At 37.5% G+C, this 14,364-nt stretch overlaps 1 protein-coding gene across 2 annotated transcripts in view; it reads right to left on the minus strand.

Annotated features, from left to right (window-relative positions):
- Positions 1–14,364, minus strand: part of SLC4A10 (solute carrier family 4, sodium bicarbonate transporter, member 10) — a 127,767-nt gene that overhangs the window by 100,922 nt on the left and 12,481 nt on the right. Inside the window, exon 2 of one of the 2 annotated variants that reach the window (XM_009894618.1) lies at positions 2,730–2,919. The exons of the other annotated variant lie outside the window; for it this stretch is intronic. Coding sequence (XP_009892920.1) covers positions 2,730–2,756 — 27 coding nt within the window. The 5' untranslated portion in view covers positions 2,757–2,919. The remainder of the gene's footprint in view (positions 1–2,729; positions 2,920–14,364) is intronic. 2 annotated transcript variants of the gene reach the window in all.

The following is a 14,364-nucleotide window of genomic DNA, read 5'->3' on the forward strand; positions in this document are numbered from 1 at the left end:
GCCCCCTCTGCTCTTCCCTGGTGAGGCCGCATCTGGAGTACTGTGTCCAGTTCTGGGCTCCCCAGTTCAAGAAAGACAGGGATCTGCTGGAGAGGGTCCAGCAAAGGGCTACAAAGATGATTAAGGGTTTAGAACATGTCTCATATGAGGAAAGGCTGAGGGACTTGGGTCTCTTTAGTCTAGAGAAAAGAAGATTGAGGGGGGATCTTATTAATACTTACAAATACTTAAAGGGAGGGTGCCAGGTGGATGGGAACAGTCTTTTTTCAGTGGTGCCCAGGGACAGGACAAGAGGTAATGGGCACAAGCTTGAACATAGGAAGTTCTATCTTAACATGAGGAGGAACTTCTTTCCTTTGAGGGCAGCAGAGCACTGGAACAGGCTGCCCAGAGAGGTTGTGGAGTCTCCCACACTGGAGACATTTGAAACCTGCCTGGACGCCGTCCTGTGCAACCTGCTGTAGGTGACCCTGCTCTGGTGGGGGGGGTGTGGACTAGATGATCTCCAGAGGTCCCTTCCAACCCTGACCATTCTGTGATTCTATGTTTAATTTTATACTGTAGTCATCTATGCATTTTAACTGTATTCTCTACTGCAATGTACATGTATTATGTGATGAATTAGTGTACTGTGTTCAGGTTAAAAAAGCTACAGGATTTAGTGATTTTGTTCACTTCTGACACGAAAAACAAATCACATTTCCCTAAGTAAAGAAATCTTTTGGTAGTTCAGCAACAGGGTACTGGATACCATGCTAAAATGAATATTTGCTTTGGTATGAGTTTGACATCACCAAATGTAATTATTAAATTCAGCCCATATTTTACAACATGGTTTAGCGTGGTTTCCAGTAAATGATGATGAAGAAAAAAGGATGAATTATACAAAAACATCAATTAATATATCATTAATATATACTTACTTGTTATTAGTGGAAGGGTTTTAGTAAGTGGTACTAGAATAAGAACTACTTGATCTCAACATATAAAATTGTTATTTTAATGGAAGTCTGAAGCAAGGGGATTTGAATACCAGCCTTACATGCTAAATATGTATCTATATATAGAATGCCACAGAATATAACAAGAAATGAAACTACATGAGCACCTCTCCTTAAAGAGCAGATGCCCCAGGCAAAAAGATTCATGTCTAGAGCTGGATGTCGTGCATTCTGGATATAAGTTTTTGTTTCAGGCTCTTCTCTTTTTTAAAAATAGCTGTCATGCTGTAGCTATCTTATATAGAAAAATCCTAGGAACGTGTCAGCACCAAGCATCTGGGCTGTTAAAGAAAGAGAGACTGAGGGTGTTACAGTGTCTTTATTAGAGCTTTCTCTACAAACAATACTAAAATCTGACAGTGAGAAAAGGCCTTCTACTGAAACTGTTTTGTCTTTTAATAATTTAGAATTAGCTAATAATCTATCAAGATGCACCAGGGCAGTATAATTTCGCACAAACCATTTGATCATCTTAGGCAAAATGAATCCATTAACGTAAGCAGTTAGACATAACCGGGCATGTTTGTCATGCTGGCGTGATGCCATGCCCCTGGGTGAATGGTTAGGCAGGATGCCAAAGGCCAAGTATTACAGCCACATCAGTGGCTGTTCTAGCACAAGACACAGCCATTGGTATTTTACTGATCCTGAAAAGGCCTTACAGAAGCAATGCTAGGGGAAATTCTAAAATGAGGAAAATATGACATTGCGGGACAGTTTAAAGCCTTTACAGATCATCTAAGTAAACTAAATACAAATTAATTCATTAATATTTATCAAAATATGCTCATACACTTTGACTTCTCCTTTCCCATGTGTTCAATTTTCAGCTTCTGGCAATCTTTTTCTTCCCTGCCTCTTCTTCCTGTAATGTCACAGCAAGTCTCAGCCTTGCCTCATTTGCAGAAGTGGGTTTATTCCATTAATATTACAGGGGAAAACAGCTTAATTGGGAGTATTGTGTTGTTGCCAATTCACTTGTCAAACTCTGAGCAAAGTCCAATTAAGCAGGCCTTGCACTGTACTCTCTCACTTCCTAGAGAGTGGTTTGAAAGCCACCTTGCATTTACCAGTACAAGAGTCACACTGCATTTAGTCTACAAGTCATTTCTGTGATTCCTGTACTCCCTCCTTGGAGGAGGGGAGAAGGGAAGGAAGGGCTCACTAGTAGTTTAGTGCAATTAGGTCTTAATGTCATTTGGAGGTAAGCACTGTCGCAATACAAGTAAAAGAAGTAGCAGATCCGCTCCATTTTCCCACGACTAGAAACTAGAAACTTAATTTCAGTTGGTAATGCTCTGGTTTTTATTATCATGTCAGGAAAACTATAAAATTATTATTTTTAGGTGATGCAAGAAATGAGAGTTTGAAATGTAAAGTATAGGCAAGACCAACTGTAAAACAGTCATGGAAGATAGAATTCATGCTCCGGATGACTTTTTAACGTACCAAGCAGCCACCAACCTCCACACTAACATTCTCAAAGCCATAAATCCACTGCAGTTTTGCCCATCAGTTTCAGCAAGATCAGAATAAGGCATGAAAACTAAATGTTTTTCACAGCCGTGCCATGTTTATGTCAGAATTCTACCACTTTTTCCTTTCACCACATTTGAAGATGATGAAGGTCGGAAATTTTACATAGTGCACAAATCTGCTAGGACTGAGGTATTCAAACCATACTGACATACTGCAGCAGTTTGTAAACAAATGTGTGGACACACTGACCAGGTAAGAGTCCTTGGAACTGTCCATAATTGCAATGAGTTGCTTGCTGGGTCCAGTGAACACTGTGGTCTACTGCTTAAAGCATGGGAGAGGGATCCAGGAAGTCCCCGAGTACTAATCCTGGATCTGCCACTGACTTGTTGTGTGGCCGTGGGAAAGTCACTTAACCTCTGTGCCTCAGCTTCCCCATCTGTAAAATAGGGATAATAATACTTACTCATCTACCTTCCTCACCAAGCTGCTCTGTGCCATAATTAATATTCACACAGCATTTCAGAACTGTAAGGCACTACAGAAGTGCTAAGTCATTCGATTTAGGAAAGTGCGCAGTTTACCCATGTGAAGAGATGATGATAGGAAACAACAGATTGATAAAAATCAACACTTAGGCACAAAATGTTTTGGGTTTTTTTTTACATCAAACCAACATATATTAATACCTTGTAATGGTTTTACAGTGCACAGCTTTGACAACTCAACTGGACAAAGTTTACATAAAAATGAATATACTGGGCTCCTTTCTGAGCTAATTCAAGAGCAATGCTACAGAAGCCAGTGGAATTAGGTTTCTCTGAAGCTGTAATCAGAGCACAATAAACTTGTCGTATATTTCTAAAAAACTCTAACATTCTCTTTTTAGTTATATTTGTTAATATTTTATGGGTTTACATAGTTATTACACAATGCTTTACCTAATACGTAGGGACAAAACTATTTCCCCAAAGCAATAAAATATCAGCAAGCACACAGTAGAAGAAATAATGTATCTGGGATCAAAAGAGTAAGAAAAAGCTGAGGCTTTCACGTGGAAACCACAAGCTCCTTAGAGACCAGGGCTCAGTAACTCTACTCAGTCCAGGATTTCACCTCTTGCATTTTCCAAATGAATGCTGAAATGACCTTCACCACACAGCAGCATCTGCTGCACATATTTCACAGGAAAAATCTATTTTAATGGAAGAGTCTTATAAATACAGTTGTTAGTATTTTTGTCACTTCGTATTAGAATGTCAAACACAGTGGTGAATATAGAAAAGCAGACATTACAGTTGTCCTCTGCATCCTTTACAGTGTAACCGCCCATTATAACACTGAAACATATATTAAAGTTGAACAAAATTAAAGGGAAATAAACCGCCTTCAAAGACATCTGGCTTCTACTTTTTCATATGCAGTCATGAAGGAAGAAGGTCACGAGTGCTAGGAGTACTGATTTTCAACCTCTAGATAAACAACCTGCTTATCAGAGTATAAAGTGAGGCTGCAGCTGTTGCCAGGAATCGTAAGTGTATTGGTTAGTAGGAATAAAAAGGCTCATGGTTCAGAAACCAGAAACCAATGTCTGAAGTGCCCTTTCCACCCAAGTATTGATAAAGCTCACTACCCAGGATATTCCAAAGCTAGATAAATATCGTCCTGGAAAGCTTCCCAAATTGACTCTCTTTAGCTATGATACAACCCTAACGGCAATTCACAAAGTGTGGAAGAAAGGTTGATCCTTAAACCTGTCACCTCCCAGAACTGTGCACTGCCCTTCCACACCTCAGATCAATGTAATTAACAGAGAAACTACACGTTTAGAAAAGCTGAGAAACGTTATTTTATGACAGCTGTTTTTGGGTGGTTTTAATTATAGCTCTTATAAACTGTCTATGCTTTCATCATGTGGTAGATCATTGAGTGGAAAGAGGAGGAAAGCACCTCCTTTCAAAGGTGGATCCATACAAAGGCATATGACACATTTTTAAATATGCATGTGCTAACCTAAACACTTACACTTGTAGAAATGCAGTACATTTCTGGACGATGGAATTAGGACATACTCCTTACCTTTGGCATGATAAGAAGGTAGATTATAGTCTAGTTGACAGTACACAGATTTAAAGTTATCTATACATTCATTACATGTATTGACAAAAAAAGGAAAACCAATACATGATCTTAAAAGACACTGCTCACATATCATAAAAGCTACCTGAATATTGCACATTTACTGAAGATCATCTGTGCCAATCACCACAGTAAATGAAGTATAACAATAAATATACATTAGGAAATAGGAAATTGTTAGGACAATAGGAAATTCTTGAATAGTTGCAATGAGTAAGTCTCATTGTCCTTCCCTTGGTAGGTACTGAGCTCCACTGGTATGATATTTAGTGCTAATATATTTTGAACAGACAAGTCCAAATGGGTAACACTAAAATTTTCATTGTACACAGAAAACTAGAAATTATTTCTTTTCTTAATCCTTCTTTTTCTCTAATTTTCTTCATATTTGGCTACTTTTACGTTCTGTCTCTGATATTTGGTCAGTGTTTTCAATAAACTAGATTATTGCTTTTCTTTGAAACACAATGCAAAAATCAGCTATAAAGAGTATTAGCATTCCAGAAAAATTTTCAGGGTTTTTAAATTTTCAGGTAAAATCATTTTCCTTTTTAATTACACTCTTAATACACCCGCAGCACAAATTACAACATAACCAAAAAGCATCCTTTCTCAGCATCTTCCTATCTGTAAAATATATAGCAGAGCAGAAGCCATTTTCATTTTTTCCACACTAGAAATTATGCATATGACACACCTGCTGACTCATAAGGAAAATAATCATGGTATTAATTACTTCTCCATATAAGCCACTTATTGATGATTAGACAACCTACATAATTCTCAAATGCCATCTGGAACTAAGGAACGCCTGTCAGCATAAAACATCAAATACTGCATTCCTATAAACAATAGAAAGCTGTAACAGAAAATTATTTTAGTTATTTCATATCATCAATAATTACATATACTTAGAACATGAAACACTATAATATATTAATTTCAGATTATATATTTTATCATTGAGTTAGTGATATAAACCTTGTGTATTCACCTTTTAAATGGTCTGTAATGAAATTCTAAATATTTATCCAGACATCACAGACACACCATGGATGCCTTCTCAGTCTGAAGATACTCCGTCATTATCTCTTTGTGGTGTATTTATTTCACAGAACCATTACATGACATTTGTATTTTTAAGATCATTTTGGTTAAGTTCAGCTTGACATTTCATGAAGATGGCATTACTAAAGATACAGAAAAGAGAGTTATTTGAACTCAGGAGCTGCCAAGAGCATACTGGAAATACTTTGTGAAGACAATTAACCTAAATGGCTAAAAAGCTATTATATGTAAATGGACGCCTCCCTGTTGTAGGAGGCAAATCAGTGGTGACTACCATGTTCAGCCTTGTCCTTTAAACCGTCCTTGAGCAGGCACAGTCACACAAAACTGATTTAATGCACAATGTGTATGCCCACAATTCAGATGCTACAATTCTCTCCTTCTGAAGACAAGCACGGGGGGGGGGAAAAGCTTTTTTAATATTATTGTGTTTAATAGCTTATATTACATATAATCATATTTAGCAATCTTCTGAGGTGGAAAGTACAGTGAATTTTATCTTTCTGATGAAGTATAATTGCTTTTCCATTCGAATAGCTATACTTTATCATCCTTTTCCCCTCTATCCACCTCCCAAGGAAGACCCATCAAAACACATTTATAATGTGATAAGGTCTGTTCTATAAGGTCTGTTCTGTAAGGTCTGAAGAATTATTTTTAAAAGTGTCCCTTTAATTGTACTGGGTTTGTGGCAGCTTTCTGCAGTAATCACTACTAGTTAACATAAAGCATGTATTTCTTTTGGTCAGCTCTACTCCACATAGTTCAGGCTATGCAACAAAGTAGAAGGCAATTAGTTTTCATTCCAGATTTGCATCTTCCCCGGGGCTGCATGTCATATGCATAAAAGCATCCTTCTCTGTCTCTTTTTCCCTCTTCTCTCTTTTTATAGCAAAAGCCAAGCCACTGTTTAGCATGATTCAATAAAGAAATACCATCTTCTGCAACGCTGCTAAAAATTGCACTAATCAGCACTGGCTCCAATGAACTGATTTGCTACTGACCTGAGACTGAGCACACGTTTAATGTAATAATGCAATTCCTGTAACATATAAACATAGATAATCATTACAAACATTAAATCTAAGCATCTACTATAGTTATAAATGTAATGAGATGAAACACAAGCAGAAAATACACACACAAATAAAACAAAGCAGTTTTATAGACAAGTAAATGCTCACTAATACATGTAATTCCTATGTTCATCTACATTGAAGCATACTGCGCTGGTTATATACCATTATGCACGATACAGCGACTATGAACTGATGCATAAATGAATACATAATCACTAAAATATTTCCTTGTCATTTGATAAGGAGTCTTCTTTCTTAGAATGGCCATTTTAGGCAGAAACAATACATTTCTTACATTTGCAAGGCAAATATGTCACTTTATCTATTCTTCATACACCTATCCAACTGAAGACAAGATTTCTATTTAAAGAAGATAAAAACAAAAAATCAGGGCAAAATAGTAACTTAATTTGTTGCAGTACCTAAATGCCCCACTTTTTCTGTCTGCACTCTCCCACCAGAAAAGGACTCTGTTGTACTAATAGCTGCAGCAACAAAAGGGCAGGGGGGAGGGAGGGAGAACACACACAAAAAAAACAACGTTCCCACTCAAAAGGCTTGATAAGCCTGTTGGATCATTTGATATAATAATGAAATAATGAACTATTAAATTCCTTCTGAATTTTGGTACCTGTTTTAAGCACCTGCATTTAATGACACCTGTGCTTGCCATGTTTTGCATGCCTCAGAGTAAAATTATCAGGAACACCTAAATGACCTGAGCATCTTACAAAACCTGAACAAGGTTACTTAGGTTGTCGCGTTCCTTTGAACATTTTCAGTTGTGTTAAGATTCTCATAACTTCTCTCCTTCCTTCCTATCATATCACATCTGCTGGATTTGTAAGCTAATCTTTATTCAATCACTAGCCTCAGCCAAACCTCTGAATAAATAAAAGACAGTGTTCCTCCCTGCTAGTTAAGGGATGTAGAAGTTGGGTCACATCTGTATGACTGAGATTTTATTCCTTTTGCCTCGTATTTTTCTTTGCTACACTGTCAAATACTCAAAAAGTTACAGAGGCAAGAATAGCACAGATTTGAAGCTGAGGCACGGTTATTTTTTCCTCTATGGATATTACTCAAATGTCTTACGTCATCCTAGTACAGTCCCATTAGCCGAAATCCTCTTTTCTCACTTCACAGCAATGGCTATGTCAACTACTGCAGAGAAGTCCAACAACATGAAGATGGATGTGAAGACTTTATCCAAAGCCCAAATGAGATTTACTTTTAGCTTGCCTGGGCTCTCTCTTGGCCCAATGGCAGGTGAGGATAGATCCATGATAACGGCATTATTTAGGTGTAGTTAGAAGTTACAGTGCTGAGTTTAGCCCACTATGCAATAGGATATTAGCTGCAGGGCAGCAAATGGAAAAAAGGTAAATTATGTTAATTGCTGGTTTCTTAATCAACAGTAGGTCATATTGTGTCTTAAGTTGGATACACTTCCCATCTCAAAGGATCTGCTTTCAGCCTCAGAAAAGATTATGTGTTTTCAGATTTCTCTACCTAGAAATAGGGTCAGGGAGAAGAATCATAGAAGGCAGTCTTCTTGCAGCAGCTACTCATGTGGAAGGAGCAAGTGCAAAGAAGAAAAGAGGTCATGACCAACTTATCAGAACCTGTTTTAACAGCAGTAACAACACAGGAGAAAGGACTTTTTCTCTTCCTTTACAGCCACAAAAATGATGTAGTCTGGAGTCTGCATCTTTTACATAAAAATGTATGCCAACCATAGTTCAAAATACCACCTTTTTTTGACACTGCAAGCCAGCATGATCAATAATAAACTAACCCCATCTCTCAGAAACACCAATATAATGTTTAGTGATTCTTCTGTTCCTCAGACCTACCCACAATTTTCAGTGATATTTGACAATCGCTCTCTGCAAGCACAATCCAATGATTAATCAAGGCGGCAGGGAAGATGTTCCAGGACGGAGGTATTCTAAACTCAGATTAATTCCATAAAACTTTGGCACCTAATAGAAATTGCCTTACTAGAGATGACATCACCACCAACTTTTCTAATAGTTAATGAAAAGAGATGGGCACTTCTACAGGATAAGTAAAATCTTAGGTAGACTGTCACTGAATATGTGCTGAAAATTGTTGAGACTTAGAAGAGTCCGATTAGGACTATCTGGAGACACAGGATAGTAAACTAGATGGAGTGTTAGTTTGATTGAGTGTGAGCATTCCTAACCTCCCAAATAAGCTTGCCAACACTAGTAATATTGTTGCTCTACTAACAGTGAAGATAGCCCGATGGAACCAAATCTAACTGAAGTGTTAAAAAATAGTATGGCCCTTTTGTCATCCATTATCAGGAAAAATCTAACTTAGAATAACATATATTTTCTGCTGCATGCCCAAAGATTAAATTGGATTCCTTGGAGTCCTTCAGAGTTGTCTTCTACATGATCTATTATGCTCCAGAAGAGAAAAGATTGAGTTTGGTTTGTTTGGGTTTTTTTAAACTGAAACTTGTAAGTAACTTCCTTGAAGACAACTTGGCCAAAACATACAAATTCAAATGTAGGGTTTAGTCTGATGAGTTCCCAAACCATCTATATCTTCAAGGAGTAACATCAGCAGAAAATCCAGAACAGGTGACACAGTACTTCTCACCTCCAAAGATTTAGGTTCATCTACATGATTTTGTTGTCATGAGTGATTTTGTTATCAAGGCAACTGTAATTGATGTGATTGAAAAACACAGACTGTATCACGCAGAAATGTTCTGCTGCACACAAATGAACAGTTACCCTAATGGAAATGAAGAGACCTTTTGCACTGTCTATACAGTCACAGCATAAGACAAGAAAAACTTTCCATCTCCTAATGAGACACTGACATTCTGATTGTCTTTGCTCTCACTCTTTATCTGTCTCAGGTCATCAGTAAGCCATGGTGACCGGGTAGGGCAATGCCAGAGAAAACAGGAGCCATTCTAGCCACAAAGAAGATGAAAAATAATTATGTCCTCCAAGCCACTAATAATATGATCTGCTATCTGAAAGTTCAGGTAGTCTAATTAATTCACACAGGGATTAAGAAAAGCAGTAAACAGTGCAGAAGCGGGGAGCGGGGACAGGGGATGGAGGAAAGGCAGAAAAGAAATAAGTGAGATAATGAAACTGATAATGTGTTCTGAGAAGTAACAGGGCAAATAAACAAATTTCAGATACCAAGTTTGAAGTTACTTGTGTACCAGTTCTGCCCAGGGAATGAAACACTGCATTGTAAAGAGAATTTTCATATCAAAGACTCACTCAAAATAAATTGGGAAAGTGAACACGACAGTGGACTAGATAACGAGGGATATGCATAGTTTAGAAGTGTAGACAGCACAAGCACAGAGGATATACTTTCAGGAATTTGAAATGTGGTGCCAAAGAATCAAAAGTAAATATGAATTACAAATAGTAGTTCAACTGGTCTTCCTACCAGTCAGAGGTCTAAGAATTAGACTTGAACAAATTGCTCGTCTGCTGTAATCTGGAAGTTTTAAACATCATCACTTCCATGACCTTGTTGTTCTAGACTAGTCAAGATATTTGACAATAAAAACAAGTTAAAAATTAGAAACAATTGATATGACTTTAACTGTGTGCTTTATATTGAAATTACAGAACATAACTTTTGGAAAGGAAAGGGACAAGTATTACTATAGACTAGAAAGTAAATGTGAACATGGTATTATTAGTTTATGCATGTTTTGTCAGTGCTTCTATGTGAAAGGATTTTATTGTTAGAAAAGAGCGCTATTATTTTTATTGTCAATTTTCTCATAATGCCTCTAAATTGATAGACCCGTATGCAGCTGTAGAGAACAGCAAAGGAGGGTACAATGATCTCCATCAGAGCTTTGAAGGATATCAGCTAACCTTTAGCTATTGTCTACTTTAGGAATTTGGAAGTCTCTTTGGTGATAGTAGCTATGATATTTGAAATAGAAAGGCTGTCAGGATTTCGTTCCTGTTTTGGTGGGGAAACATTTCCAAGGCAAATTTTTTTCAACCCTTCTCACAGGCATAGCATTTACCTGTTTATTTATATATTTACTAGACAACCAGTATCACATGAAATTTCACCTTTCAAACTCCATCTCCTTGATCCAAATGTCCCCAGTGTTCAGTATTTTGAGAAAATGGCAGAAATTACTAGGTATCAAGTTTTACTGGCACAAAACAAGTAATGACATTTTTGAATTACGTATCATTACTTGTGTTTCATTATACAGCTCTAAACTGAAAACAATTACAAACACAATAATGAAAAATAATATCCAGCAGATGCTCTTCATGCTCTTCTTTGCCAAGACAATACCACTTCTTTTTATTGGAAAATTGATATTTTTTTTTTGAGAAAAAATGGATTTGTTCTTTTAAATTGATTTTTTTTAAAAAAATTCTTATCATTTAAACATTATGCCACAAGCTACTTGGATCAAGCTTTCATTTATTACAGGTTTGTACCAGGCTTAGTACAACAGGGTCCTCTTATTGGCACTATCTCAATGTAGGTACTAAATAAATAATGATAATCTGCTGATCTGTATTTGGTCTTACAAGCATCTTTCTTTATACCTGCAAATTCCACCTACCTTTTCTTTAGCTCGTATTGTTATTAAACATGTATGTGTATGCATGTGTGGAGAAAGAAAAATAGTGTCTGTGGGCTCCATTGACATGCACGCTGCAAATATATGCATGTGATAGTTATTTATAACTATTTTAACAGTCATATGACTTAAAAGACATATTATAGCTTGTAGGTATACAAAGAATAAATAACCGTAGGTTAAGAATACTTGGTGACCTAAGTATAATAAGTTGTGCACAACTAACACACCTGCCCAGCCATTAACAGGTTATACTTAACTTTATAGACTACAGAAGGAGTTTTGAGGAGGAGCTTCTCTTACTGTTCCCAATCTTTGTTGAAAGTGTACTAATGACTGTAAGATGAATAGCAATTGGGAAATCAAAACTGATACTGCCAATAAAGCAAACATAAAATTGAACTTTGTGGTAAAATCTCTCTCTTGGAAGGGAAAGAAGGCAAGTTGTACAACTTTTAAAAGAAAGACTAGAAGTTTGTATTTCAGAAGATGAGTAAATAGAATTTAAAAAGCAAGTGATGTAGGCAGAGTGATAAGCGAAGATGATATTAACACCAGTAATCAAGTGAAGCAAAGCTGTAAGTATTAACGTCAGACAGGCAGATGAGATCATTACAGGCACGGTGCTGAGATGAGCAGTCCTTCAATCTGATTTACAGCTACATGGACAAACAGGAACTGTCAGACCTCAGAGCTACACAGAGCAAGAAGAGCACATCGGCAAAGAAAACAAAACCCAGGAATTGTTTCTGACATGATTATATTCAGATGACAGCTGGAGACCAAGAACATTTTCTGAGACAGGGAGAGTTTACCTGGAGTGGGGGAAGACCACTGAAAAATAAACTAGTGATGCCTTCATAAAGACCACACTTATGGCTACATTATCTGAAGTAAGATGCAGCGGAGGATGCAAAGGCTGAGGATGGATTCCTAAGAGATCTAAACACACACCTACATACAGAAAGAGGAGGGGGAGAGGAAGACCCACCCAACAAGAAACTGAATCTGAAAAGAGAGAGAATCAACAAGGACAAAATCACAAATGTCTAAGAGCAATGAAATTTAGTGAAGACTATAACATAGCATCGCAGAGAGATGACAGATGGAGTGGAGGAGAATAAAGGACTAGCCTGGAATTCCTCCAGGAAGAAGTCAAGTGGAACATCAGTGAGATAAATTTCAGTGCAAAAGACAGAAACCAGAAGTGAGCAGTTCTAGAAAGACATCAGAAGACAAGAAATGAAAACAATTGCACAAAGCATACTAAGGGGGCATGGAGATGAAGGAGGTCTAAGGACAGGACATTAGTCTGGTGAACAGAAACTCCTGATGTTGAGGGTTGTTTTGCATTGCGGGTTTTTTTTAATACAAAGAGACTGGGACATATTTCTTGTCTATGGGAAGGAATTCAAGGAGAGAAACAGAAATGAAAAAAACACAAACAAACAAAAAAAAAAACAGTAGCCAGTCAGAAGGTGGATAGGGACAGGGACAGGTTCATTGGAACAGGTTCAAAGCCTACAAAACAAAATCTCAATGTCTGTTTCAATAAACAAGGAGGAAGCTTGAATTTTGACCTTACTTGGTTTGTTAGTTTTAAGAAGTTCACATGGAGGCAGGGGGCAATAGATAAACTGAATGGAGGGCTACATGATGAATAAAAAATACAGAACAGGCAAAACTGCAAGCACAGACACTCATAACAGATGATAAAAATCCCAGAGATTAAGAAATACAGAAAGTCAGCAGAATCAAAAGATTTCCACCAGAGATAGTCAGCAGTATCTCTGAAGCATGGCAGATGGCATTAGGAACTGAGAAAGTGGATACTGGGAGTCAGCCAGGATCATGAATTGTCAAAAGGTTTGGAAGTGTATGAGAAGAACACAAAAATAGAGCCTAAAGGGAACTGATGAGCTTATAGAGGAAAAGAAAGCACAGAGGAATAAAGAAAATAAGAGCAGAAAAAAAAGTCATTAAGATCAACAAAACATAAGTGTCCTGGTTTGAGGTAAAAGAGAACCAGTTTTCTTTCAGTAACTTTACTTTTCAGTTAAGCCTCTTCTAACTCTCTGAAATAAACAGCGTATTTTTCAGACAGTATCTGCTTCAAGCAGATAAGGTCTCATATTTATAGTGAATACCAAGGCATGGTATGCAGAGAGGCTCTTGCTTATACTTATTGCTCTAATAACCAAAGCCAGCTAACTTTGTTATGCATCAAATTGGAGGGCCAGAATCGGAAAAGCTGAGAGGGGTCGCCCCTGCGGGGAGAAGTGGACCAGACAGGTGAGCCAAAACTGACCAGCAGGGTATTCCATCCCATCTGCATCATGCTCAGTATAAAAGCTGAGGGATTAAAGGCATCAGCCTCTTTCTTCAGTGTCCAGCGTCCAAGGAGGACTCTCTCTGTTCATCTGCCTTTGGTCCCGATCCATGCATTCCGAAATCCGGTTCCTGAGTTCAGTACCCATCCATCGCTGAGTCCAGTCCGGGACTTTCCCAGTGCCTGCCATTGACATGATTGTCATCCTGGGAGCTCCATACAGTTGTGTATACATTGTATACATTTCTTTTTTGTTAGTATAATTTTTTTTAATTATGATTAATATTCCGTTAAAGTAGTTTAGTTTCTTTAAGACTCATAAGTCTCTCTCTTTCTCATTCTTCTCTCACTTGGGAGAGAAGTTAGAAAGCATCTGTCATTCTTTTTGGTGGCCAGCCCAGTCCAAACCATGACAAAGAAGTTTTACAAAGTCCCATTCTTGAAAAGAGAAATAATAAAAATGTTGAAAAAGTTCAAATAGTTATCACAGAAGAGGAAATCAGAGAATACAGTGCTTCGAGAAGACAAACTCAAGTGTGTAGCTGGTTTGGCACAAAGGATACAATTCAAATGAGAAACAACAGCACCAGGGCAGCTACAGAGTTGGTTGGTTATCCATATGGAAACTGAAGGGCAAGA

The sequence above is a fragment of the Charadrius vociferus genome, unplaced genomic scaffold (assembly GCF_000708025.1).
Source record: "Charadrius vociferus isolate BGI_N301 unplaced genomic scaffold, ASM70802v2 scaffold161, whole genome shotgun sequence".
NCBI classification, from domain to species: Eukaryota; Metazoa; Chordata; class Aves; order Charadriiformes; family Charadriidae; genus Charadrius; species Charadrius vociferus.